A 27,443-nucleotide genomic window follows, 5' to 3' on the forward strand; every position below is an offset into this window, starting at 1 on the left:
AATGCAGAGAGCCTGCTTAGTGTGGCTTTCTTCAAATGTCACACCATGTGATTTCTAAACTGAAGTTATCTTGGTTGACTTCCTCCTCTGGATAATTCTTGGACATGTCAACTTAGGTATTGTCGAAGGCTTTCACAGCCAGAATCACTAGGGTTTTGTGAAGATGCCAGCCACAGATGCAGACAAAATGTCAGGAGAAAATGCTACTGGAACACGGTCATACAACCCAGAAAACCCACAACACCCATGTCAATTTAGGTTTTAGTGTATTCACATTTGGGGATACATCTACAAATCCAAGAAGTATTAACTGTGTGAACAGGCCCAACACTGGATTTGCATGCAAGCAGGATTGCTTGAGCAAAACACTAAGCAACCAGCTGAAAATACTGCAGAATAAAATCCGAACACAACTAATATTTATAGAACTGCATACATACAACATGACAGGAGATTAACGTTATTCACTATTCACCTATCTGGAATATAGCATAACAATCTGAGAGGTCACCTACTTGGTATCTTGCAGACTGTTTCCACTATAGATGTACATGCGTTTCACAGTTGCACCATGTGGAATTTGCAAAGAAGCTAGGCCATGGGCAAAGTTTGGCTAGGGAGAGCAAAAGAAAGGTATTTTTGATTGCATGACAAATAACAATATCAGATCTGTTGCCAAGTGTAATTGGAGGAGATCTGCAAAGACCCACAAGCCTTGACCTCTCTTGCATCGTAAAATCAAAATTAAAGAATCTTGCAGTGACAAAAACCAGATTAACACAAATGTATTTGTCGGAGTTCTGGAAGTTGTAATTGTTCTCTGCATGTGGATGCCAAAAGACACAGCCTGATTCCACACTGTAACTGTTTCTACACAATCCTGGTCCCATTTGTGAATAAAGGGAAATTTTTTCCATGTCATGCTGACAGACTTTTCCAGAATAATAGGTTGGCTGCTGTGTGAGACGCACTGGACTAGACAGAGCACAGGTCTGATTCAACAGGGCTCTTCGGATGTTCTCAGGGCTAGCAATTCTCAGAACTGGAAACAGGGTTGGTGCTATAGTATTTTAAGATACATCCCACATTTTAAAATGGAATGCAATTCATTGCATGGCCCCTTCCCAATTTAACTTGGTCACATGCTGAAGTTGAAAGGTTGAGTGAGTCTGCAACATGCATGTCTAAAGGAAAAAAACTTAATTTTCATAAGTTTTATTACTCCTGAGTGGCAACCACAAGAACAGGCAGAGGGAAGTATTCCTCCTTCTGCAACCTATCCTTTGTTTGACTGTATAAGACCTGGAAGGCCTTGAGTACAAAGTCAAAGGTTTGATTCAGACTTCAGAGGCTGCTGTGCCCCCCCCCCCCCCGGGTTCAAGTGGGGGGGGCCATGGGGGCCAAAGCAGTGGGATTTGCAACCGGTTCCGTCAAACCGGCACGAACCGGCTGAATCCCACTACTGGGTGGGATGAGTGAAAAGACCTGAGTGGCACTCCCAAGTGCCAAACCAGGGGTTGGATCCCACCAACAGAAGGCATTTCCTCTAACCAAAGCAGAACTTGCCTCTGTCCCTCCCTCTGCAGCCATGGATCTCCGGGGGGGGGGGTGTCTCAGGATTGGGAGGAAGGGCAAACTGGGGAATGGCAGCAGGAAGGGAAAACTTGCAGAAGTTAACCCTTCCTTAAGCAGAAAACTTAGTCTGGCTCCAGCTTAGCCTGTCTTAAGATTGAGACCTGTAATGTCTGAACCAAGACAAGGAGGAAAGCCACATATTTCATAAATAATTAACTATGGCAAAAGAAGAAATGTACTGTTAAAGTGTTTCAAAACACTCAGCCAACTTTGCTAAGCAACATATCTGTTTAAGCAAGTCAATTTCTGACCTCATACTTGGGAGTTTCAGTCCATGAGTCCAACTGAAAGGAAAAAGATAGTCCTCTGAAGTTGAGGTGGAAAAGTTGCTCTGCTGAGTTGTACACTGGGAGGGAAAAAAGGAACAAACGTTTTTGAAAAAATAATTTGTTTCGCTTTACCAATCAATCACCAGCATCATTTGCAGCTTAACGTATATCCGAAGCTTTCAAAGAAATGGAGTGAAATATGGTGTCCATAGAAATATGAAGTCCATAGAACTTCAACAGCCTAGCACAGACTAGCCCAACCTTGTCAGAGCCTGGAAGCTGAACAGGGTTGCCCACAATTAGCACTTGCATGGGCAACCCACCAAGGAAAGCTGAGGTTGCTATGCAGAGGAAAGCGATGCAACCCATCTCTGCTCATTTCTTCCCTTTAGAACCAGCGTGGTGTAGTGATTAAGAGCAGGTGCACTCCAATCTGGAGAACCGGGTTTGACTCCCTGCTCTGCCACTTGAATTGTGGAAGCTGAACTGGCGAACCAGATTAGCTTGCGCACTCCAACATATACCAACTGGGTGACCTTGGGCTACTCACAGTTCTTTGGAGCTCTCTCAGCTCCACCCACCTCACAGGATGTTTCTCATGGGGGGGAGGGAGATTGTAAACCCCTTTGAGTCTCCTTACAGGAGAGAAAGGGGGATATAAATCTAAACTCTCCTTCGCTTCTTCTTCCTTTAAAACCCCATGGTCCTAGGGCCGTGGTGGCGAACCTTTGGCACTCCAGATGTTATGGACTACAATTCCCATCAGCCCCTGCCAGCACGACCAATTGACCATGTTGGCAGGGGCTGATGGGAATTGTAGTCCATAACATCTGGAGTGCCAAAGGTTCGCCACCACTGTCTTAGGGTGACCAGGACTCAACTGAAACTAGGCAGCACAATTATTACTAGTTAGAAGTTAGCACAGTTAAAATTAAATATGGAAATCGGTGGAGGGAGCAGGTTGCGGGATCAAGGAGACTGTTTTCAAATGTTTGAGCTGGAGATGCTTTTTGCTCCTCTGAAAAAGTCCTCCTTTATTCTCAGTCTGTTTGTAGTATTTGTAGAACTAAAAAAAACCCATATAGGAAGCTGCCTTCAGAAACCTGTGGGTGAGCACACAGGGTATAAATATTTTAAGCATACAACAGACAGTGTATTCACCAAGCCACGCCAAGGAACCACAAAGTCCACATAGGATCAGTGCAGATACAGTTTCTTTATACTGCAAGCAGGATCACAGAAGCACGTCTTGAGGACACGGGTTTCCTCCACTCCCATAAGGATTCCCCTGCCTCACCACAGCCAGCTTGAATCGGAGGGTAGCATTTTGCCTGGATCCATGTTCATGCTAAAATAAACTGACACCCTGAAGGATGTGAAAGAGCAACACACTTCTATTCTGGTATCAACTTTTGTTGATTAGAGCCCACTCCAACCGTTCATTTTGACTGCACCAAATTAATGCTCCTTCTTCTCTCCATAAGTTGATGCCAAACTCCTGTTCATCAACAAGACTATACTGCGCCATCTCCCAACCCTGGTTAGAATGGGCATGTTAGTCTCAGTGACCAGCACCCCCCCCCCACTACATAATTAAGATGGTCACTCCTACTGAGCGTTATCATCCATAACTTTAAAAAAAGGTCTATGGGACCATTGCTCCCAGGAGGCCTCAGGAACATCGCTGCACTCAGTGAAAACCTTTTGGTGATTCCTGATCTGAAAGATGTCCAGCTTGCCTCAACTGGGGCCAAGGCTTTTTCAGGCTTGGCCCCAACCTGGGGGAATGCTCTGTCTAGGGCCATGATGGCGAACCTTTGGCACTCCAGATGTTATGGACTACAATTCCCATCAGTCCCTGCCAGCATGGCCAATTGGCAGGGGCTGATGGGAATTGTAGTCCATAACATCTGAAGTGCCAAAGGTTCGCCACCACTGGTCTAGGGCAGGGGTGTCAAACTCACGGCCCTCCAGATGTTCATGAACTACAATTCCCATCAGCCCCTCCCAACATGAGCATTGGCTATACTGGCAAGGGCTGGTAGGAATTGTAGTTCATGAACATCTGGAGGGCCGCGAGTTTGACACCTGTGGTCTAGGGAGACCTGGGCCTTGCAATCCCACAGGGCCTGCAAGACACAGTTGTTCAATCAGGCATATGGTTGAGGCAGCAACAGAGGTTTCCATCTTGGCTTCCCCTCTTTTATCTTCTGCCACCCCTTTTCTCTCCAGGGAGACAGTAAAGCTTTTTAATGAACTCTGCCATCTAGCTGAGCATATTTTAGTATGGGTAGGACTGTTATGAAAATGTTATGTATATACTGATTTGAATGTTTCATAAAATGTTGGCAGCTGCCCAGAGCACACAAGGGGAAGAAGGGCAAGCCTATAAAACCAAGGAAATAAATAATGAAATAAAGGATATTGTAATTGTTTCTCTAACCAATTTAATACTTTCCAAATACTGGTTTGTTTCCAGTGACGTATAAGCAGAAACTAAAACAACTTATAGCCAATCAGCTTGGGCAAGATCTTGTGCAACATCTAGCACTTTCCTTCCTATAGATTATTGTGCCAAGCAATCTGTTGCACAAAATCTTGCATAAATGAAACCACAAGTGAGGACACAATAAGTCTGAAAGTGGCTATTGTGGTCTCTTTCTCGCCTTTCCACTTGCATGAGAGCTCTACAGCGGGAGGAAATTCTGTGCTGGATTCAATCCAATGACCGTTATTTAATCAAACTGTTTTTAAAAACAATCTAAAAGTAACAGATAACTTTCTTGTTCTTCAAAGGCTGAACTAAGTTATACTTGAGTCAGAGAGCTAATGAGATATGGCGGTTAAGCCGCTAGACAGACATCTATATTCAAATCTCGGCTCAGCCACAAAGACTTGGCTGCCATTTATGATGGCTGGAATGCTTCCCCCAAAAGGCTGTAATTCATGCTTCCTTTTCTTCAAACGCTTCCTCAAAAGCCACCCTTCACATGAAACCTAAGCCTTAAGCTGTGCTTGGATATTACAATACAATACAAAGAAACTACATCTAAACTTTGGTCAGTATACCAGACTCAAATAACAAATCCAAGTTTACACACACACCCCAATTTCATCTATATTTTGCCTCTCTCATCTCCCCAAAGGGATGAGCTTCTCTCTATATTGCTGCCTCTGCAGTCAGGTGGTTTGTGAATTCAGATGTTTTAACAGAACCACAGTTAATGTCAGCTGTTGACAAACCATTTATAAATTCTAGTTTGAATGCCCAGTCTGGAGCCAACCATTAAACCCTAGTTTGTTGGACTCCATTGCGTTCAGGCTATTGGAGCTTCGTCTTTACTAGCCTTGCCAAGCTGTGCTGTACAATTACACAATCCGAATCAGCTCCTGTCTATGAGAACACTTGCTATGGTTTAAAGGGCAAAAGGCTTTGCATCTGGTGAGTGCAGTTTTAACACGTGTAACTCAAGCGCTTTCAGAACACACCCAGCTTGCACAAAAGCATGAGAAGTGGCAGAAAACATTTGGTCAAGTTCAGGAAATGAAATGTACAGGCAAAGGGAAAGGGAAAGATGGTGGATGTAGTTTCTGAAGGTATAGTTCTCCCCATCAACACACACACACACACACAAAAACCCAACCTCACTGCCAGAGTTTCTCTCTGTAGTTCTAAGCAAGTGAAATGAGGGGTATATAGGGAGACCCAAATGAATGCAGCAACAATAAGGAAAACACACCTACACCACCAAACTGCCCTTTCTTTCACTGGGAATAAATTCATATGCAACTCTGACCAACAGTGTTTTCTAAAGAGACTTGACAAGTGATTTCCTGTACTGTACATGCTCATTTCTTTTGTCCCATTGTCATCTTTGGGAAAACAGGTTTTGCAGCTTTCTGAAGCAATGCAGAATCCCACAGAGCCTGTTTGACTGGAGAGGACAATGGGGAAAACAAAGAGAATGCACTACTCAGGGTAGACATTAAGACATTAAGACATTTTGTGGGGAGGGACTGATTGTGTTGGATCCAGACTAAATTTTCCATCAATGGAATATACTTTCCTGCATTACCCCGCCTGCACTAATCTCCATGAAATGCTCCTTCTGGAAAGATAGGTCCTTGAGGAACTGCTAGAGGGGGTACGATACAAGAAATCAATGGAGATTTAGGCTGGATCAAACCCACTGTATATCTCCAGAACATTTATTTACTTATTTAGCCACCAGCTCGCTATCTTATGACAATCCTGCAGGGTTTCAGGGCAAGAGGTATTCACAGGTGGTTTGCCATTGGCTGCCTCTGCAGAATAACCCAGGTGGCCCCTCATCCAACCAGGGGTGACCCTGATTTGCTTCTGAGATCTGATGAGATGAGACCAGCCTGGGCCTCCCAGAGCAGGGCCTCCAGAACACTGGTGACTCATTAAAGGACGTTATCTCATGTGAGTGGTCAATATCAATAACAAACTAGTTGAAGAATTCAGCCAAGGCCACAAGTGCTCCCTCCTGGGAAGTTTGGCAGCGGAGGCCAGACTTGTGGCCATTCGCTGCCAAGGGCAGCAGCGCCCAGATAGCATGAGGAGGTAGTTGGCTTCCAAGCAGGTTTCTTGCTTTCCTGTGCCAAGGTAAATATGCAGGATGCAAAATAGCCAGACTTCTCCCTAGCAAAGACGGCCTCTCTTTTAAATGAGAAGGCATAACATTTAGAAACCATCTAGAATCACAGCCTCACAGAATTGGAAAGGGCCATACAGGGCATCTGGTCCAACCTCCGGCTCCATGCAGGACTGGCCTAAAGCATCCCTGGCAGGTATTTATCCAGCTGCCACTTGAAGACCGCCAGTGACAGTGAGCTCACACCTCCCCAGGCAGCTGATTCCACATCTGAACAATTCTTACTGAAAAAAGATCCCTAATGTCCAGCTGGTACTTTTTCGCCCGTAATTTACATTCATTAATGCAAGTCCTACCCTTTGCTCCCAAGAGGAACAGCTGCTTGCCCTCCTCTAAGTGACAGCCTTTAAAATACTCAAAGAGGGCAATCATGTCCCAATCAGCTTCCTCTTTTCCAGACTAAACTTTCCCACGTCCGTCAGCCTTTCTTTGTAGGGCTTGGTCTCCAGGTCCTTGATCATCCCTGTTGCCGTACTCTGCTCCAGCTCCGTTCTGTCCACATCCTTTTTTAAGTGAGGCCTCCAGAAGTACATCTCATAAGGTCCAAGATACATACAGATTCAAGATCTGTGAACAAGCCTGCTAGCTAGACTTTCAACCTCCAATGAACACGGAGGGAAGAAGAGTTTGGATTTATACTCCACCTTTCTCTCCTGTAAGGAGACTAGGGGTAGCTTACAAGCTCCTTTCCCTTCTCCCCATAACCTTGTGAGGTAGGTGGGGCTGAGAGAGAGCTCCGAAGAACTGTGACTAGACCAAGGTCACCCAGCAGGAATGTAGGAGTGCAGAAACACATCTGGTTCACCAGATAAGCCTCTGCCACTCAGGTGGCGGAGTGGGGAATCAAACCGGGTTCTCCAGATTAGAATCCACCTGCTCTTAACCACTACACCAAGAGAGACTCAAATTCCCATGGAGCCAGCAAGTCACTTCTTCACATGCACATATATCTGTGAATGATAACTCACCTCCTGGATGTGTTGCTCCAAATGACTGATCAATTTGTTCTATGGTTGGAGCAATAGCCTGAGAGTTGAAATGTACACCACTGGGAAAGAAAAAAAAAGGTCCCAGAATCAATACAGCACCAGCAGATTCTCTATACTATATAAGTGAACTCACTATATTCGTTCAGCATCCTTGATAAAGACAAGTGCATCAAGAATCCTTGTGCCTCATTTTTTAAAAATTGCCTCTGTCTTCAAACCGCCCAGGGAAGATGACGTTATTCCCATTGTGAAGATCAAGAGTCTGAAGCAAGGGTTATTCCCACACACACACAGTGGCCCTCTGGGTTATGAAATTCTTTTGGAAAGTCACCAAGAGAAATCCACTCGAAAACACCCTCAGTACATTTTTATTTACAGAAAAGAGTGGCTTTTGTTTCAACCACTTTCTTCACTCAGTAGACTAAGCCATTCTGAGAGAGAGAAACGAATCCAAAGCTAAGCTCAGCTTTTTATTATGGTGCACTGTTACACAGGCAATACGTGAAATTAATTGACGGGAAACGTTCAGAAGAGGAGAAACCCAAAACATTAATTTAAGGTGCGTTCATAACAAAGCATACATCCTAGAACCATGGAAACTGTAGCGCCCCAGGGGCAGATGTCTCTTAACAGAGGATTTTCAACAACCTCACCAAACAATGACTAGAACAGTCTGGGGGATGGCATGACAGTTAAATTAGCACAAGCCAGATGGAAGGTTTGTGTCTCTAGATTTTAATGTGTACTGATAAGATCCATGCAAAATATAGCACAAATACACTTCAGGTGAGTGCATGGACCCTTCTCCACTTCTACTCATAATGCAGATGATCTAGCAGCAACATTCTAAATGTAATATCACAAGCTGGAAATTATATAACCCAGTTAAGATACTGAAAGACAGGAGAGTAAGGTGTGGTGCACAAATTTGCCTTGCAGCAAAATCAAGCACTAGGGTGGCTATTGCCAGAAAACATAATTGTTCCCGGAATTTTGTTCAGAGAAGGGTTGAGCAATCAAATCACCATTCCAAATGCAATTTTTTGAGAACTGTAATACTGGGGCACAACTTGTATTATGATTGCTTTGACTTGTTTTCCAGCCACCACAGAAGGGCGTTAGTTAATAATTTGGCCAAAGGTAGCCTGACAGTGGGTTTTCCCACATCTATATCCAAGAGCTTTTGACACAACCACCACCAAGCAAGCCGATAAAACAACCTGGCATCTGATTCGATCTCACCATCTTCCAGCTCAAAGGTTTTATAATGATTTCAATTCACTTGCCTCTCTAATTTGATCCCACTAAATAAGACTTGACTGGTACAAAGGGCAGCCTCTTAAAATTTACATTTCCTTGCATGACTACTTACCAGTATTTTAACTTCACTTTAGTCAAGTCATAAACTTCAATCACCTGGAAAAAAAAAGGAAAATTGTTTTCAGTGAGGGAGGAAAAAAATACCACAATATTAGAATTTACAAATGTCCCCCTGTTAAACAGCAGTAGTAATCTTGATGTGTCTTTGCACCTAGAAAGGAACCCTGAGGAAGGATGTCAGAAAAGGAAAAAAGACTCCGGAAATTAGAAAGACGAAAGGTGGGTTCCACAGATCTATCCTGCTAGCAGGGTTTAGCAGCAGTGGGATAGTGGTTAAGAGCAGGTGTACTCTAATCTGGAGGAACTGGGTTTGATTCCCTGCTCTGCCGCCTGAGTTGTGGAGGCTTATCTGGGGAATTCAGATTAGCCGGTGCAACACATGCCAGCTGGGTGGCCTTGAGCTAGTCACAGCTCTACAGAGCTCTCTCAGCCCCACCTACCTCACAAGGTGTTTGTTGTGAGGAGGGAAGGGCAAGGAGTTTGTAAGCCCCTTTGAGTCTCCTTACAGGAGAGAAAGGGGGGATAGAAATCCAACTTCCCTTGTGTAAGGGGGAGATTACTTCTACGTACAGAAAGTGACTCTATTAGTGGGACAGATCCATGGGAATCAACCCAATAAAAAGTTAAATCCTTGGTGAATGTAAGTACTATTCAATACTAAAGGGAGAGTTATGGCACATAGCAAAACAAAAGGGGGAGAGGATGCACAAATCTGAGAGGGAGAACATGAAACAAAGAATGACAGAAATGTACCACGTTAACTATTTATGCTATATGCTTGTTAAGCCAATTAATTTCCAACCTTCCACACATTTAATTGACTGCTTATAATGAGTACTACAGCAACCTCAGGACATTCTGAGGGGGTTCAACAGAAGCAACAATTGTCCTTTGGCAAAAACACACACGGTGCAACAGTAACGTGGAGATGTAATTACTGTTTGGAAAAAGCTTAAATACAGTGAACCATGATGAACCCACAAATCTATTGATATTAATGCCTTTAGCAATAGCATCCGTTTTATAAGTTCTGATAATAACTGGGTTGTAGAGCTATTTTTAATTTGTATTTAAATCGGTCATTTGAGGCCCAGATCCAAACTGTGGGATAGCAGGCACAGCTACGCAGACAGAAATACTTCGAATGTGTGACCAGAACAGTTTTAATACTGACTGTTCCTGAACCCCCTTTTACAGCGTCTGGTTATGTAATGGTCGATTCTTTCCAACTTGCTTATAACTGATGGAGTGCGGCACAGAGAGTAATTCTGCAACTTGAGTAAACCATTTCATTTAAAAGATGGCAGTAGGTTTTTTTAATTACTGATCTCAAGACTTTTGCCTTTGCAACTGTCACAACTGGAGGGCATTTGCAAAAAGTGTCATTTCCTTAGGGTCTGCAACCTGAGGCTCTCCCGATGTTCATGGACTACAATGCCCAACAGCCCCTGCCAGCATGGCCAATTGGAACTGTATTGGGAATTGTAGTCCATGAACATCTGGAGAGCCGCAGGTTGCAGACCCCTGCCTCAGGAGGTTTTATTAAAGGTGCCACACTGCTCAACATGCTAGTAGATTATCGGGACCAGTTAACCTCTCATCCTTTAGGGTTGATTTAAAGGTTAAGGGTGCTCCCCTGTGCAAGAACCAGGTCATTACTGATCCATGGGGCAACACCACATCACAAAGGATTGTGGAAGGCTTTCACAGCCGGAATCACTGGAGTGTTGTGGGGCTCCGGGCTGCGTGACTGTGTTCCAGTAGCATTTTCTCCTGAAGTTTCACCTGTATCTGTGGCTGGCATCTTCAGAGAATCAGATCTTCTGAAGATGCCAGCCACAAATGCAGGTAAAACGACGGGAGAAAATGCTACTGGAACACAGCCATACAGCCCGGAAACACCGTAACACTCCACATCACAATATTCACTAGGCAGACTATGTGTCAGGCCTGCGCTATGCTCGGCCTGGCAACTTGCACGTCCACACCAAGATCGCAGATGGCTCGTCCATTATCATCGCTTGGGCTAAGGAGGCCTCCCCCTGCTCGCAAGAAACTAGTTACCGTTCATTCTTATCTGCCTTTCTCCGAAGGAGTGAACTGTCTGTCCTAAACAATGCCTGTGTTTTCACCATTCTTCCAAATGCTGATATTATGGGAATGAGAGGGTGGGGGGATTATGGGTTGGACCTTTCTGTAATTTTCAGGTATATACCGAAGCCAGAGAGCCAAACTTCAGTTTCGGCTATTTGAGCCTTGGGCTGACACGGTTCCAATAAAGCTTTTGAAATCTTCTTGAGTCTCGTTTGATGACCAGAGAAACAAACCCTTACATTATGTTTATGGGTGGTTTGCCACTGCCTTGCCCAGTCATCTACACTTTACCCCCAGGAAACCGGGTACTGATTTTACCAACCTTGGAAGGATGGAAGGCTGAGTCAACCTTGAACTGGCTACCTGAAACTGACTTCCGTTGGAATCAGGCTCAAGTTGTGAGAAGAGCTTTGACTGCAGGACCGAAGCTTACCACTCTGAACGACGGGGCCTCCTGCTGACATACCTATACATTCAACAGCCCTCATATTCATTGGAGAACCACATGAGGTCTCTGCATCAGATGTGTCATGGGAGTTTCCTACTTTCTCCCCCTACGTGCCAGCTGTTTCCTGAGAGAAACAGCTTTAGCCTCTTCTGCCTGCTGTTTTCACATTTGCAAAGTCCCCTTCCCTTGCTCAAATCACAACACTTACATGCTACACGCAATTTTCACAAAGAAGCCGTTAGTTGCTCCGATGGGCAGTCTGCAAATACAAAAATGGGAGGGGGGAGCTCAAGGTTCTTCTCCCACTGGACCTCTGACACAAAGTCCTCATGTTGCCCCCGCCCCCCCCCCTGAAATTGATGCTCTCCAGGTCCCTGCACCTTAGCTTAAAATATTGCTTTGCAACCTACCTATTACTAAGAACCAGCAATCAAGCACAGCCTGTCTCTTTCATACCCCCTGGGTTGCCTCAGAACAGCTTTACGGGACTGCTTCTTCCTCACATATGCAAAACTTTTCATTGCATCATGGGGAATGGGGGTGTCATATGAAAATAATGACAGGAATGAGGATCCCTCTCCCCTTACCTGAACCATATGGCTTAGCGTTTTTTGTTTTACTTGTTATTTGTTAAGCTGCTGGCATTTCTGATGAGCAAGACATGGAGTTTCAGGAAGCGTGTAGCAAACACCCAAACACACTGGGAGCATGTTGGCCAGCTAGCTAGGGATCTAAGAAGGTGGTGGAAGAGGAGAAGAGATCAATTTAAAGTCTGCTGAAGTCACTGCTTTTACCATCATGGCCGTAAGGGGCATATGTATATAAGGCAGGGGATCATGAGGGACAAAACTTCCACATCCCTGAACTAGACTTCTTTCATGGTTTGGAAGCTACTGTGGCCATCAATAGTGCTGAAATGTTCTTATTTGACTCAGAACCATAAACATAATTTCAGTTGTGTTAAATTAAAAAACAGATAATTTCATATTAGCCTCAAATCCCCCTGATACCTTTCAAACCTCCGCGTGTTTAACATAAGCCAGCACCTAATGCGGCATTTGTTCTCTACCTTTGTTCAATTTCATCAGAAAGCTAATTGTAGTTGGGCAAATACAAGAAAGCATCAGAGCAATTCACACAGAGGGTTGTTACTCAGAACCTCTTTAATATCCTTTTCCTCAGAACCAACCACGGCTGGGTGTACTCGCATACGGAAGACTTAAGTATGAGGGGAAAGGGAAGGTAGAAAAGTATAGCAAGATTGCAGAAGACCCAAGTTTGAACGGAAGCTTGCCATGGAAGCTGGCCGGCTGACCTTGGGCCAGTCACACACGCTCAGCCTAACCTACCTCACAAGTTTGTTGTAAGGATGAAACAGAGAAGGGGAGAGTGCTGTAAAGCCACCTTGGGTTCCCATTGGGGAAAAAAGCGGGGTAGAAATGGAGTATATCAATAAATATTTTTTAACCTTAAGGCTTTGATTGACAGCATCAAACAGCCCCCCCCCCCCCATCCCAGAAAACGAATTAACACGCATGGGACACAATCTGTGGGAAGTCCTCGGGTGGGCACAGGCAGGGGGCGGAGAGTTCCCACACCCCCACACCACACACCCCTCCAAACATCACTAGAAAAGGAATTCGTGTCATGTTTTGCCCAAGTCCCAAGACCCAAGTCATTGCCTTCAGGACTAATTATTGCCACTTGTGTAGCATCTTTAAACTCAGCCTCTTGAAGAAGTTTACAAACATTCATTCTTACAACAGGAGGCGTATGGTAAAAAGGGGGGTAGAAATGGAGTATATCAATACATATTTTTTTTACCTTAAGTCTTTGATTGAAAGCATCAAACAGCAGTTTGATTCCGTCCTGAGTCAGGTTAAGGATGAGGTCATGGCTAAGAGGAGACTGGGGGGGGGGGGGGGGGGAGAGAGAGAGAGAAAAGGAGAAATCAGTTGTTAATAGTCAATGGATTATTTGTCAAGCCACGTTCTGCAACCAAAAGCCAAGCAAGAGGACACCGACCGTAATTTTTTTCCAGTTGGCAGAAGGACCATTGGCTGTTTCGTGCATGAAAGCTAAAGGCAATGACATTTGCCAATTATCCCAGGGCATTTGCTCATTTACATGAAACTTAAGTGGCTCTGGTAAGATATTCATGCAGCTGGAACTCAAAGCCGATTGCTTTCATGGAAGAAAAAAAAATTCTTTGGAGCTGACACTTATCACTTAGGCTAAGCGACAGAAACGCTTCACAAAGGAGGGGATCTGTCACTCACAGCAACACTCTTAGTGCTTTGTGAGGGGCTAAAAGAAATCTAGACAGTCTCCTCCCTATGCTGCTAACACATCGTGAACGTATTGCACACTTCAGACATAAAAAAGGCTAGAAGTGGACTAGAAATGTTGGAGGGGGGATTGTCAGGGAAGGCTTGAGAAACTCCTGCAATTCCTTATAACACAACACCGGGGGAAAGAGTTCACCACCCTAAAAATGCAAGTTCTTCAGCTAGTTCTTGGGGCAGGTCACCCAACCACGTTAGCCACTGGATGACTTACAATATCCAAACTACCAGCATGTGTGAAATCAGTTGTCACAATTGTAAGATCGCTGAAAGTTCTTGTATCACTTCAAAACAAAGGTTTTCAATGGAATCAACTCCTACATGGAGGTAACCAGTTTTTATTTGATGCCCAACGAAAGGGCAACACAGCAGCTCAGGACCAAAGAGCAGAGGTGCCAGAGAGTGATGCCTGTGGCATAGGAGCTCTGGATGAGTCAAGTAAGTGAGCCAAGGTACATAACGAGGCAAAGAACCATCAGAGTCATTTGATGCTCTCAGTTTCCCAAGTTTTTACCTACCAACACTTCTCTGATGCAGTCAGCAACTAAGCTGTAAACAAATGTTCCATGTAGCTTACTGGATCTCCATTACAATGCTTAGTTTCACTACTTTTACATTAAAAAAAATCTATTCCCATTAAGAGATAAAAACTTGAAAGCTGCCAGATAGATTTTGAAATTAAGTACCTTGTTATTTTTATGCCTAACATTGCAATTATTGTAAATATGTTTTAACATACTGTGGTTCTTAGCCATTTAAGAGCAACAGTTTGGATTTATACCTCACCTTTCTCTCCTGTAAGGAGACTCAAGGTGGCTTATAAATTCCTTTCCCTTCCACTCCACACAACAGACACCTTGTGAGGTAGGTGGGGCTGAGAGAGTTCCGAAGAACTGTGACTGGCCCAAGGTCTCCCAGCAGGTTTCATGAATAGGAGTGGGGAAAGAAACCCAGTTCATCAGATAAGCGTCCACTGCTCATGTGGAGGAATGGGGAATCAAATTCGGTTCTCCAGGTTAGAGTCCACTACTCTTAACTACTATGCCAGCCTTTCTGCGTACCCCACCTTTCTTCATGATGGGTACTCAGACCAGTTTACATCATTCTCCTTTCCTTGATTTTATCCTCACAACAACCCTGTAAGGCAGGTTAGACTGTCATTTCTCCCCAAAAAACTTCCAAGGGGTTGCAAACCTGGGCGTTCCAGATCCCAGGCCCAAACTCTGGCCACGACCCCATGCTAGCTCGAACATGAAGTCTCATGAAGGCCAGGCAAACTCTCTGTTCAAGAGACTAACTGTGCCATCCCAAGCAGAACTGCACAGCACTGTTGGTCTCCTTGACATAATCTCATGAAGAAATACAGAAAACCAATTCCCTTCGAGCTGCATAGCCAGCAAGCATCCCGATGACACCTAACTGGAATCAGGAAAAAAATATGAGCAGGCTACAGGTTTTTAGCATCTATGCAATGATGCAAGTCTTGTCCTGGGGCTACTGCACAGAATGTTGATGAACTCATGCCAGAATTGACACTCTCCTCGAGGAGAGAGGGAAAGCATTGAAGGAAAGCTTGATTAAGATCGCTGGCTGTAGTTTTTTCTTTCCTCTTTTCAGCGGGCCTATGACCAGGCAAAACAACAACAATAACAACAAAGCTCCAAGTATGTCAGTAGAACTAATTAAGCAATTAAAACTGAAACACAGTGATGATGCCTGAATTGGTACATGACAGCACCCCAAATGAGGATACGCATCCAGCTAACAAGTGCCGCGTAGGAGTTGCAAGAGGCATAAATATTTACCTCCTGACAACATCTGAATTCTAAAAGTTACCAACTCACTTCTTTTTTTAAAGAACTAGATTTCTGACCTGCGTTTATAAAATGGCTAAGGTTCACTATTTACTGCTTAAAAAACAGAACGAGAGGTGCCCTCATGGAGGCCTGACTTGGATAGCCCAGCCTCGCCCAATCTTGTCAGATTTTGGCAATTAAGCAGGTTCGACTCTGGTTTGTGTTTAAGTGGGAGACTGCCAAGAAAGTCCATGTTGCAACATAGAGACAGTCAGTGGCAAACCACCTCTGAACATCTCTTGCTTGAAAACCCCATGGGGCCACGATAGGTGACTTAATGGTAAAAAAGGGGAGGGAGGGAGGAAGAAAGTCAACTTTACTTACCACAGCAATTTGTAAGTCTGTTCAAATGCCAGCATTTTTTAAATTAGCATTTTAAAAAATCCCGAAAGCAAGCCTAGCTTCTATCAGACTTTGCTTGCAAAGAGTTTGCCAGGATTCTTCAAAAATAATTGAAACGTTTATCCCAAAGTCCTGACTCTAAATCACATTATTCCAATGCAACAAAATGATGTTATAGGGGCAACTGATCTTTGGACTTTGGACTACAGTGGTGGCCTGCACCCTTTTATGCCAGTTTATTAATCCAGATATTAAAAAGCCAACATTAATGGAAACAGCGCTAATGAAATGAAACTGAGATTCTAGTGTACTCTCATTTTCTTTTGAACTGATTTATTAAGGCCCTCTTTTTCAGACAGCTGCAGTCAACTCTAGAACACGCAGCCACAGTGTCGGGTAAGAACGATGCACTATCTCAACTTCTTATTTCCTGCTACCCCGAACAGAATGTCACACACAAAGGCGGATTCCACATGGGCTAAAAACAGCGGTGTGAAAAAGATGTAAAATGATTTAAAACGGTGTGAAAGGGTTTACGCTGTTTTCACACCGCTGTTTTTGGCCCGTGTGGAATCTGCTAAAGATTCGAAATCAGGTATTAGATGACCCCAGGTGTCTTCATGCGGTAGAAGATAAACAGTCACCTGAACCTCTGTTTAAAAAAAGAAAACACAATCGTGGCTTAGAGGGGCTGACTGAGTCAACAACACCTGTCAAGTCAGAGGCACTTTGCACTCTTCCCTTTCATCCCTGGTTACACGATCCTGTTAACAAGTCACATGGTTGCTGTCTTGGATTGCGGGGAGTGCCAAATTCCTCAGAAACACTGATGTGAACAGTCAGCAAAGAAGGCTACAACTCTTTGCAATTCCCGCCCTGCGTTTGCAAGAAAAGTCTGCCGGTAACAGTCCTGTCTCAGAGGACCATTTCTTAGAATTGGATCTTGCCAGTAACCAGCTATCTTCCTCTCCTCCCACTGTGGCGAAAAAGAGACTGCACTGGAGAACCCGCATTCAACTAAGTGTGGGATCAACCTGCTGAATTATTTAATTCATTTTTCCTCATGATGTGAGTCTCCCTCGCCAATCTGTTTGGATCATAAGCTCAAGTGGAAAGAGATAATTTTAAAAAAAACAACCACCACACCTTGGGTTTTATCAAACAAACTCTGCATCACATCACAGCCTTAGGACCATTTTCATTGCTCCACTGCTCCTGCAGAGGGTATAACCAGGGGTGTCCAACTCTGGCGCTCCAGATGTTAATGGACCACAATTCCCATCAGACCCTGCCAGCATGGCCAATTGGCTGATGGGAATCGTAGTCTAGGAACATCTGGGGCGCCAGAGTTGGACACCCATGGTATAAGCCATGTTCACCTGTGCCTTCAGCAGATAATGGTCGGACCATGGCACTGCCTGACTTACCACCACTGTATTAGACCACCAGCTAGCTTAATTATCACTCCTGTACTAGACCATCAGCTAGCTGCTCAGTACAATACATTACACCCAGGATACACCCTTTTTCCTGCAAGGGATCCACAAAAACTTGGGTCAGATCCATGGTAGCCCCAGTGGCCATAATATCCTGAATATCTTCCAGTGAGCCAAAGAAAGGTCAAGCGATAATAAACACTGGAATGTATGAATTCATTCTGTGACTTGAGTCTCACAACTGCATGTGCTCAAATGACAGATGTGCCTGACCCTTTATGTCTTGGGAGGTGCCCACTTCAACTGTGTCAGAAGGCTGCCTGCTTCTCTCCCTGGATGGACTCAGTTTTGGTCAGGTACTCCATCCTATCGAATGGAGTCACTTGTCACACACCAAGAGTCCCACTTGCTTCCAAATCTACTATGCTCACATTTCCTGTTTAGGGATAAAATCCTTATTGTAGCAACATAAATGCCCAGCCACACACGGATCCTCTTCCTGTTCTTCTCATTTCAGTGAAGTGAAGCAGAAGTAGGCGGTTGATGATGTTTGGCGTGGCAGCCTGGATTGAGAAGGCCATACTATTCTCAAGCACTTTCCTGACTGTGGGACATGCATATTCTTAAACCAGATTCACAATGGCTCCAGAATCATATGAATAGTAAGATCGCAAGTGTAAACTGCTGGATCAGACCAGTGTTCTATCTAGTCCAGCATTTAAAGTGACCCACCAGCTGCCCTGGAAGGCCAAAACAACTGGGTAAGAAGCCAAGGCTTTCCCTTGATGCTGTCTCCTAGCATTGGTAGCCAGAGATTTGCCACCTCCATGTAGGGAGGTTCCCTTCACTCACGGTGGCTAATAGTCGTTAATGGATCTCTCTCTGAACCTCTTGAGCCCCTTTTTATGGTTTATGGTTTATTAGATTTGTATACCCCCCCCTTCCCTGAAGGGCTTGGGGCAGTGAACAACAGCTGCATAAAGATAATATCAATAGCATAACAGTAAATAACAACCAGCAAAAGCATAACATCAATGAACATAGAATAAATAATATAGCATTCTAACATGTCATTCTAACTACAATGCCTAGGTTCAAACCTAGGATTCAGAACATAAGAGAGAGCCTGCTGGATCAGACCAGAGTCCATCTAGTCCAGCACTCTGCTACTCGCAGTGGCCCACCAGATACCTTTGGGAGCTCCCTTGCAGGATGTGAAAGCAATGGCCTTCTGCTGCTGCTGCTGCTGCTCCCGAGCACCTAGTCTGCTAAGGCATTTGCAATCTCAGATCAAAGAGGATCAAGATTGGGAGCCATAGATCGACTTCTCCATAAATCTGTCCAAGCCCCTTTTAAAGCTATCCAGGTTAGTGGCCATCACCACCTCCTGTGGCAGCATATTCTAAACACCAATCACGTGTTGCGTGAAGAAATGTTTCCTTTTATTAGTCCTAATTCTTCCCCCCAGCATTTTCAATGGATGCCCCCTGGTTTATATGGCCAACCACAGCTAAGGATACTGTAATTTTATGCAGTGTTCTGTTAAGAGAAGAACAGAATGGCAGAGAATATGAAATTATCACTATAATACTGTGTTCTTATAATGCTTGCTTGGGTATCTTAGTTTTGGAATTTATACTACATTAGCCTTATATAATTGGCATACATTAGCTTTTTAAACCATCATGTAGGAACAGAGTAGGCTAGTGTGTGTCTTATCAGGACCAATTCTGATAGGCTAAAATTAGGGGGGTTGAGGCTGGTAGTTTTCCTTAAAAGTCCTCCCTACTTTACCCCCCCCCCCCCACTATTGAACCCGCTACTTGATCAATGTGCAAAATAAATACAGAAATTACAGAAGGGACGCACTCATAATTATGCTAGTAATTGCTATACATTTCATGGAATAAAGGAAGGCAAATCCATTTAGCTGAATACACACAGGTCTAAAAATGGAAATGCTGGGATTTGTTCACAATTACGGCAGCAACTGCTACACATTTGAAAACCAAGCCACTCAGGTATGGAGTCTCTTGACAGAAATTCTGCTCAGACCCGTAACAAACAAGAATATAAAGTAATGCTTGTTTTTCCCTAGAAAACCTGGTATACACAGAGCAGCAGAACTGGCAATGGGCAATTTGCACCTTTCCAGGGTTAAATAAAAACCTTCTGTTTTCCCCATGTTTGCTTCCCTTCCCCCAACCCCCAAAAATCCTGTTGAGAAGTAGAGATGGCTTCATGCTGATGAATTTAAACAATTGGACTGCAGGGTGATAAAACAGGATGAGGAGCATAAGGACAAAGATTAATGTAATGTCGAATAATGTTTTAATAATGCAGAACAGCATGATTAAAAATCTACATGGTTTAAATTACTGCACCTGACTTGGTTGTCAGAGCTGCCGAGACATACTAGAGCAGTGATGGCGAACCTTCTTGAGACTGAGTGCCCAAATTGCAACCCAAACCCCACTTATTTATTGCAAAGTGCCAACCCAGCAATTCAACCTGAATGCTGAGGTTTTAGTTTTGAAAACCCGGTTGGCTCCCTCTTCCTCTGCCCCACCCGCTCAAGAAGGGGCCAGCCTGCTCTAGCCTTCACAAGTCCCACGCGCACCGCTCTGTGCCTCTCTAGCATCTCTGCCTCCTCTGCCCCCCCCCCCCCCCCCAGGCAGCAGCCACCCAGAGCACAGGCACCAGCCGAGTCCTCCCTGCTCACTGCGGTGCGTGCACATCATGCTCAGTGGCCCAGGCCAGCCTACGTGTGTGTGTGGGGTGAGTGTGATTTTTTGCCCCCCACATAACAAACTCTGTGTTCACGTGCCCATAGAGAGGGCTCCGAGTGCCACCTCTGGCACCCGTGCCATAGGTTCGCCATCACTGTACTAGAGAGAAGAAGCAACGTTTCCAGGGAGCTTTTCAATGCTACAAATACATATTTCCATTGATCTCACTCAGTTTTGACTGGATGGCTAAAATCACAGCCCAGCCAAACAAAAAATCCCATCAAATTCCTGTGCTTTTTCTATTTATTGCCTTCCCGTTAAGAGGAAGACGTTGCAAATTCCCTCCCCCCATCATCCCTGCATCACTGTCAACTCCTCACCCAAAAAAACAATAAATATTGCCTTTATTGTAAACATGTATTTACTGGCTGCTCTAAAATGGAAGCTATTTATTTGCTTACTTAATTCACTTTATTCGCATTCCCCAATGAGGATACAAAGTTATTTACTGTTCATCTCTCCTCCACTATATCGTCACAACAGCCCAGGGAGGTAGGTTAGGCTGAGAATGTGTCAGTGGCCCAAGGTCACCTGGTGAGCTTCCATGGCAAAGTGGGATTCGAACCGGGGTCTCTCAGATCCTAGTCTGACACTCTGACCACCACACCAAATTGGCAACATCAGGCCATAACAGGAAGCCTCTAATGTATTGTCGAAGGCTTTCACGGCTGGAATCACTAGGCTGTTGTGGGTTTTCTGAGTTGTATGGCCGTGTTCTCTGAAGATGCCAGCCACAGATGCAGGCAAGAGAAAATGCTACTGGAATATAGCCATACAACCCAGAAAACCCACAACACCCTAGAAAGCCTCTAAGTTTACAGCAGTGCAATCTTCCAACTTTTTCCTGTTAATACCTGAAGTGGTATGTTCCAGGATGTGGCAACTGTAAGGGATGACTGGACGTCATGTGGCCAGCCATTGTGTATATAGGCGTTACCCAATATTGACACATCCTGCTATTCCTTGCACAGGCTATTTATTACCCAGGGAAAACTGTCTTGACCAATCCAGATGGCGGCTTACCTGCTCACTGTAGAGAACTTGAACATTTTTGATGATGCGACAGTGCTTCTGAAGAATTGCTACAGCCTGAGCCAACGGCATTCCTGTGAAAACAAAACACACCGAGGAGCATTACAGTCGCTGCTCCTTACTTAACCATGTTGGGCAAAAATGTGTTTGCTCAGCGGGGTCAACATGTGGCAATAAAGGCTCCTGGGCCAAGAGCAGGTCCGGCAGCAGAAGCATTTCTAGCCAATGACTAATCCTGTTGGTTTCATCAAATTAGGAAGGAAAACAGCACACACACATCTATGCTTCCCCTCCAAGCCAGACCATTTTCTAAGCAGCAGGACAAGAAAAGGTATCATCAAGCCAGAACAACAGAACAGGCCCAATTAACCTTTGAAAATGGCACGCTTAATCAACTTTGGTGACGTACAACTGAAGACTGCTCTCTTTCGTCAGTTTTAAAAGGATGCACACTCCGCCTCTCTCATCTTTGGCTTCGCTGCGCTCATAAGTCCCCACTAACTCTTCATATTTTGACCTTACATCTGCAGCACATGTCCACGGCTTTCTCCACCAGCCCCCAAAGAATACATTCTGTTACAGGCTGCCACGTGTTTCACATCAGCAAGCCAGGTTTGCCATTCAGTGCCTCCTCCACAGAAAGCTGCAGTCAGTCTCAGTTCTCTGATGAGCACCCAGTACAAATTGAGAGCCAGCTTGGTGTAGTGGTTAAGAGCAGGTGGATTCTAAGCTGGAGAACCGGGTTTGATTCCTCCACTCCTCCACCTGAGTGGCAGAGGCTTATCTGGTGAACCAGATGTGTTTCCACACGCCTACATTCCTGCTGGGTGATCTTGGGTTAGTCACAGCTCTTCAGAACTCTCTCAGCCCCAGCTACCTCACAAAGAGTCTGTTGTGGGAAGAGGGAGGGAAAGAAGCTTGTAAACCACCTTGAGCCTCCTTACAGGAGAGAAAGGTGGGGCATAAATCCAAACTCTTCCCAACATCCATGGTATTCTAGGAAAAGATATTCAACATATCCAAAGCACCCTGCAGCATATTTTTTGTCTCTAGCTGATTCAACTGTGCTCTAATTACAGGTCCTTAAGCTAAATGATATAGCTTGTCCTAAAGCTAGCAATTCCAACTGGAAAACAGCACAGCTATCAGACTGCCTGGGCCATGTCAGAATGTGAGCAAGTGGCATTTCTGTATCCCCTGATCATTCATCTCATTTTTTTAGTAAAAAGAAAACTCAGGAAGTAGTTAAGTGCATACGAATAGATCACTGCATGCCAATTTAGGCTGTCAAGTGCCTGATTTGTTCCTGACGTCTTGCTTTTAGTTCTGTGAACAGCTGGGCAAAGCACAGCAAGAACGAACATGAGCTCCCCTCTGCCCAATTCAGATGTCATTTCAGCCATGAACTCATTGAATTGTCTTGTACAAGCACCTCATCCTTTTGTTAGAAAAAGTACACATGCTGGCTCCCCAGAGAGAGTCAAGTCCATATACTTTCTGTCTCAGCCTCCCATGTGACCTATCTTACTAGGTGTCTGTGTGTATAAAAATGGCTAGACAACGGATGTGAAATAATCTAAGGTGCCATTTCAAAGTTAAAGACAGTCATAAGAACACAAGAAAGAGCCTGCTGGATCAGACCAGAGTCCATCTAGTCCAGCACTCTGCTACTCGCAGTGGCCCACCAGGTGCCTTTGGGAGCTCACATGCAAGACGTGAAAGCAATGGCCTTCTGCTGTTGCTGCTGCTCCTGAGCACCTGGTCTGCTAAGGCATTTGCAATCTCAGATCAAAGAGGATCAGGATTGGTAGCCATAGATCGACTTCTCCTCCATAAATCTGTCCAAGTCCTTTTTAAAGCTATCCAGGTTAGTGGCCATCACCACCTCCTATGGCAGCATATTCCAAACACTAATCACACGTTGCGTGAAGAAGTGTTTCCTTTTATTAGTCCTTATTCTTCCCCCCCAGCATTTTCAATGTATGCCCCCTGGTTCTAGTATTGTGAGAAATTCTCTCTGTCAACATTTTCTACACCATGCATAATTTTATAGACTTCAATCATATCCCCCCCCAGACGTCTCCTCTCCAAACTAAAGAGTCACAAATGCTGCAGCCTCTCCTCATAAGGAAGGTGCTCCAGTCTTTTGTTCTCAATTTCGCTTCTGATAAGATTAAGTAAAAGGAGACCTTGTTATTACCCCTTCTGCTTTCATCAAGTTTGATGCTTCACTTGTAGAAAAATTACATTTCTTTGATCGCACTCCTTGCATCTAAGTTCCCACTCATGCTCCACAGCGGGACAAGATGTGTCGTGCAGGCACTGTATTACCACAGAGGCCATCAGCGGCCAGTGAAGCATTCCTAGGAAGCCAATGAGGTGGATCCATCAATTCTCCCAACAAATTTAACTGGTGTAGTGATTAAGAGCAGGTGGATTCTAATATAGAGAACTGGGTTTGATTCCTCACTCCTCCACCTGAGTGGCAGAGGCTTATCTGGTGAACCAGATGTGTTTCCGTACTCCTACGTTGCTGCTGGGTGACCTTGGGTTAGTCACAGCTGTTTCAGAACTCTCTCAGCCCCACCTACCTCACAAGATGTCTGTTGTGGGGAGAGGAAGGGAAAGGAGTTTGTAAGCCACCTTGAGTCTCCTGACAGGAGGGAAAGGTAGGGGATCAATCCAAACTCTTCCTCTTCTACACTCCTGGGGAGAGAATTCCAGAATCTGGGTGCCACAACTCAGAAGACCTTCCCCCAGGTTGTCACCCTTATGACTCATTCCAGTCAACATCCTGATTGCAGCATTCTGCACAATTGAAGTTTCTCAACAGTTTTCAAAGGCAGCTCGGTGTAGAGAGCACTGCAGTAATCTAATATAGAGGCGACCTGGGCATGCACCACAGTGGCCAGATTCTTTTCTGCCCAGGAAAGATCACAATTGGCTAACCAATCAAATGTGATTAAAAAAACACACTTCTGGTTACAGCTGCTAGCAGTAAGCATGGATCCAAAAGCACGCCCAACTATGGAGATGTTCCTTTTAGAATGGTTGACACTTTAAGTCCTATGTCAGACCTTCTACTCACCAATAGCACTTCAGTCTTGTTGGGATTAAGCTTTAGTTTATTAGCCCACATCCACTTCAAAACTGACTCTAGGTACCAGTTCAGAGTTTCTGTAGCCTTCCTAGGATTGGCCAGAATAAGAAGTGGTACTAAGTGTCACCTGTGTTATTGGAGACAACACAGCCTGAGCCTCTGTATGACCTCACCCAGTGGTTTCAGGCACATGCTTAGAGTGTAGGGGACAATTTGGTGAGTTGCAAGACCCCACAGGTCAAAGGCCAAGCAGCTGGTCCCCCAGCAGAATCATCCACAACCTATCTTCCACATAGAACTGGTATAATTTATCAGGTATTGGAACATAAGAACAAGAACATAAGAAAGAGCCTGCTGGATCAGACCAGAGTCCATCTAGTCCAGCATTCTGCTACTCGCAGTGGCCCACCAGATGCCTTTGGGAGCTCACATGCAGGATGTGAAAGCAATGGCCTTCTCCTGCTGCTGCTCCCAAGCACCTGGTCTGCTAAGGCATTTGCAATCTCAGATCAAGGAGGATCAAGTTTGACAGCCACAGATCGACTTCTCCTCCATACATTATCAAATGACTGTGTAATATATAAGTTCTCCAAACCTGTAGTGTTAAAATCATTTAATAACCAAAAAAGGATAGAGGAAATGGCTTTCACAGAGTGAAGCCATGTCAAAGTGAAGGAAGGGTATTTGGAAACCTAGTAGTGAAGACATCAGCCAACTTATTGCACTGCTCACTTGTAATATGATGGTAAAGGCATTTTACATCTTAGTATCTAAATTATAATTGAGGAGCCACAAGATCAAAAGATATTATTAAGTTCTCAGTGTCTTCCAATCATTCAGGAGATGAGCTTAATATGATTCTCAAAGTGTGCCAGCGTAATGGAAAGCAAAGAGCTGGGATGTTTCCTTACAAGGTCTGTCACGGGGTCAGCTAACTCAGCTAGAAGGCTTCCTCTTTATGAAAAGCAGACAAAGTCTTCAGGCAGCACCAACAAAATTTTGCTCAGCTTTATTCAAAGGGTTGCATCTTAAAGGCAGAAAATGCACAAGTTTCCATGCTTCTGGTGCCTATTTATATCCTGGACTGGAGTACATGAATCATGTTACATATTAAACTTACACAGATGATTTTGAAGAAAACAATGATTAGCAAATACCTAGGGTTCAAGATCATACTTTTGAGCAATCGTGGGTGGACCAAGACATCTTTGAATTAAACCATGGTTCAAAAGTTCAAGAAAACACATTCCACCAGAGAAGTTTGCTGGGTGACTTTAGGCCAAGCACACTTTAAGGATAGTTTACCTCACAGGACTACTGTGACGATGAAATGGAAGAGAGGAAAATGGTATAAGCTGCTTTAAACCGCTGTGATGGGGTGTATATGAAGCAAAGAGCTTCCTGATGGTGGGGTGGGTTTTTGCTTTTTTTCCTACCTCCTTGCAATTCCAGAAAACCCGTTGGAGGTGGCGTGGTGCTACCTCCACCCACCTCAGGGGATCTGGATTGTGGCAGAATTCTTCCAGTGCTTCATCAAAATTATTTTGTCAGCTGCTGGCAGAAAATAACTAACAAAACAAATACTGGATCAAGTGGCGAACTAATCACAGTAACAGAACTAATAACCATAAGGATCTGTGGTTCTGACCCCCTCCAGCCAAGACTGCAGCATGGGCAAACCACTGCTGAGTGTTTTCAACATTTAAACCTGTTTGAATGAAAGGCTTTGTTTGATTTCTCTGGGGTGAGGTACCACTAGATCAGAATTTTATACTGAGCTCCCCACAGAAAACACTCCCTGAAGGAACCCTGTCATTGAGGCTACCAAGTATTGGGGTTGAGGGAACATGGCATTGTTCCCACGTCTACTTTCCCCCATTGGAACTGATGGGAGCCGCTCAACTTGTCCAGGTAGCAAGAATGCACATATGAAAGCGTCATACAAGTGGGTGGGAACAGTATCTACGACTAGATCTGATTACAGTCACAGTGACATGAGTTCAAATCCTCAAATCCTACCTAAAACTGGCCACTGGATAGCCTTGGCTCAGTCACCCTCTTTTAGCCAAGACTACCTCACAGGGCTGTTGGGAAGATAAAATGATGGAGGAGATCACCTACATCACCCTGAGCTACCTGGGAGGAAAACAAATAAACAGTGTGAGAACATAGCAGTGTAAACATTTAAGGATATCAAATGGAAAGTTGACTGGCAACTTTGAAGAACACTGTGAACTTTCCAGGAGAAAAATCAATTATTCATTGTAAGTTGCTAGGGGCAGAGCCTCAGGGAAAATCTGGCCTTGTAGAAGCTACATCGATGCTGTCAGCCCTAAATTGAACGCTCACACACAAAACCTAGTTGAGATGTGGTTATACAATGTGTCAATGCCAAAGACATCACCACTATTGGGAAAACTGCTCTGAGAAAACCCAGGAAACATTTCTAATGGATCAGCTCCTCTGGAGAAAGCAACTGGGGAATTCCCAGAGGAGTTTCCTTGCCAGTGTTTAGACAGAAACACAGTTCTGCCCAAGTTGCTAATATTTCTGAGATGAGCAATTACTCTGAACTCAGATGCCACGGTAGCAACATCACAATAAAATACAGATTCAGCTATAGGACGCTGCAAGATTTCACAGCATTAATGCTTAACAAATTGAACTCAGGTACGGAGGGACCTAGTTATTAGGGACCTCTCATGATGTGTTAAGAATTCTGAGAAAAGAAAGCAAGATGATGATTCCAGCAAAGTAATCCCAAACACAGCTAGCATGGCACAGTGGTTAAGAACAGCAGACTAGTTTGAGCCCTCACTCTTCCCTTTGAAGCCTGTTGGGTGACTTTGAAACAATCACAGTTCTCTCAGAACTCTCTCAGCCTACGCAGAGGCAGGCAAACCACCTCCGAATGTCTCCTCCCTTGAAAGCCCTAAGGAGTCACTATAAGTCAGCTGTGATTTGATGGAACCCAAGCACACATAATCCAAAACAGATTCACACCCTTTTACGTCTGATGAAGTCACTGCACTTAGAAGGGTATAAGTGG

At 44.5% G+C, this 27,443-nt stretch overlaps 1 protein-coding gene across 2 annotated transcripts in view; it reads right to left on the reverse strand.

The window, feature by feature from the left end:
* Positions 1–27,443, reverse strand: part of PHAF1 (phagosome assembly factor 1) — a 49,194-nt gene that overhangs the window by 14,570 nt on the left and 7,181 nt on the right. For both annotated transcript variants that reach the window (XM_048515838.1, XM_048515839.1), the window contains exons 3-8: positions 21,286–21,368; positions 13,319–13,402; positions 8,945–8,988; positions 7,552–7,631; positions 1,887–1,981; positions 516–613 (exon numbers count right to left, since the gene is read on the reverse strand). In XM_048515838.1, coding sequence (XP_048371795.1) covers positions 516–613; positions 1,887–1,981; positions 7,552–7,631; positions 8,945–8,988; positions 13,319–13,402; positions 21,286–21,368 — 484 coding nt within the window. The remainder of the gene's footprint in view (positions 1–515; positions 614–1,886; positions 1,982–7,551; positions 7,632–8,944; positions 8,989–13,318; positions 13,403–21,285; positions 21,369–27,443) is intronic.

Source organism: Sphaerodactylus townsendi, linkage group LG14, assembly GCF_021028975.2.
Source record: "Sphaerodactylus townsendi isolate TG3544 linkage group LG14, MPM_Stown_v2.3, whole genome shotgun sequence".
Lineage (NCBI taxonomy): Eukaryota > Metazoa > Chordata > Lepidosauria > Squamata > Sphaerodactylidae > Sphaerodactylus > Sphaerodactylus townsendi.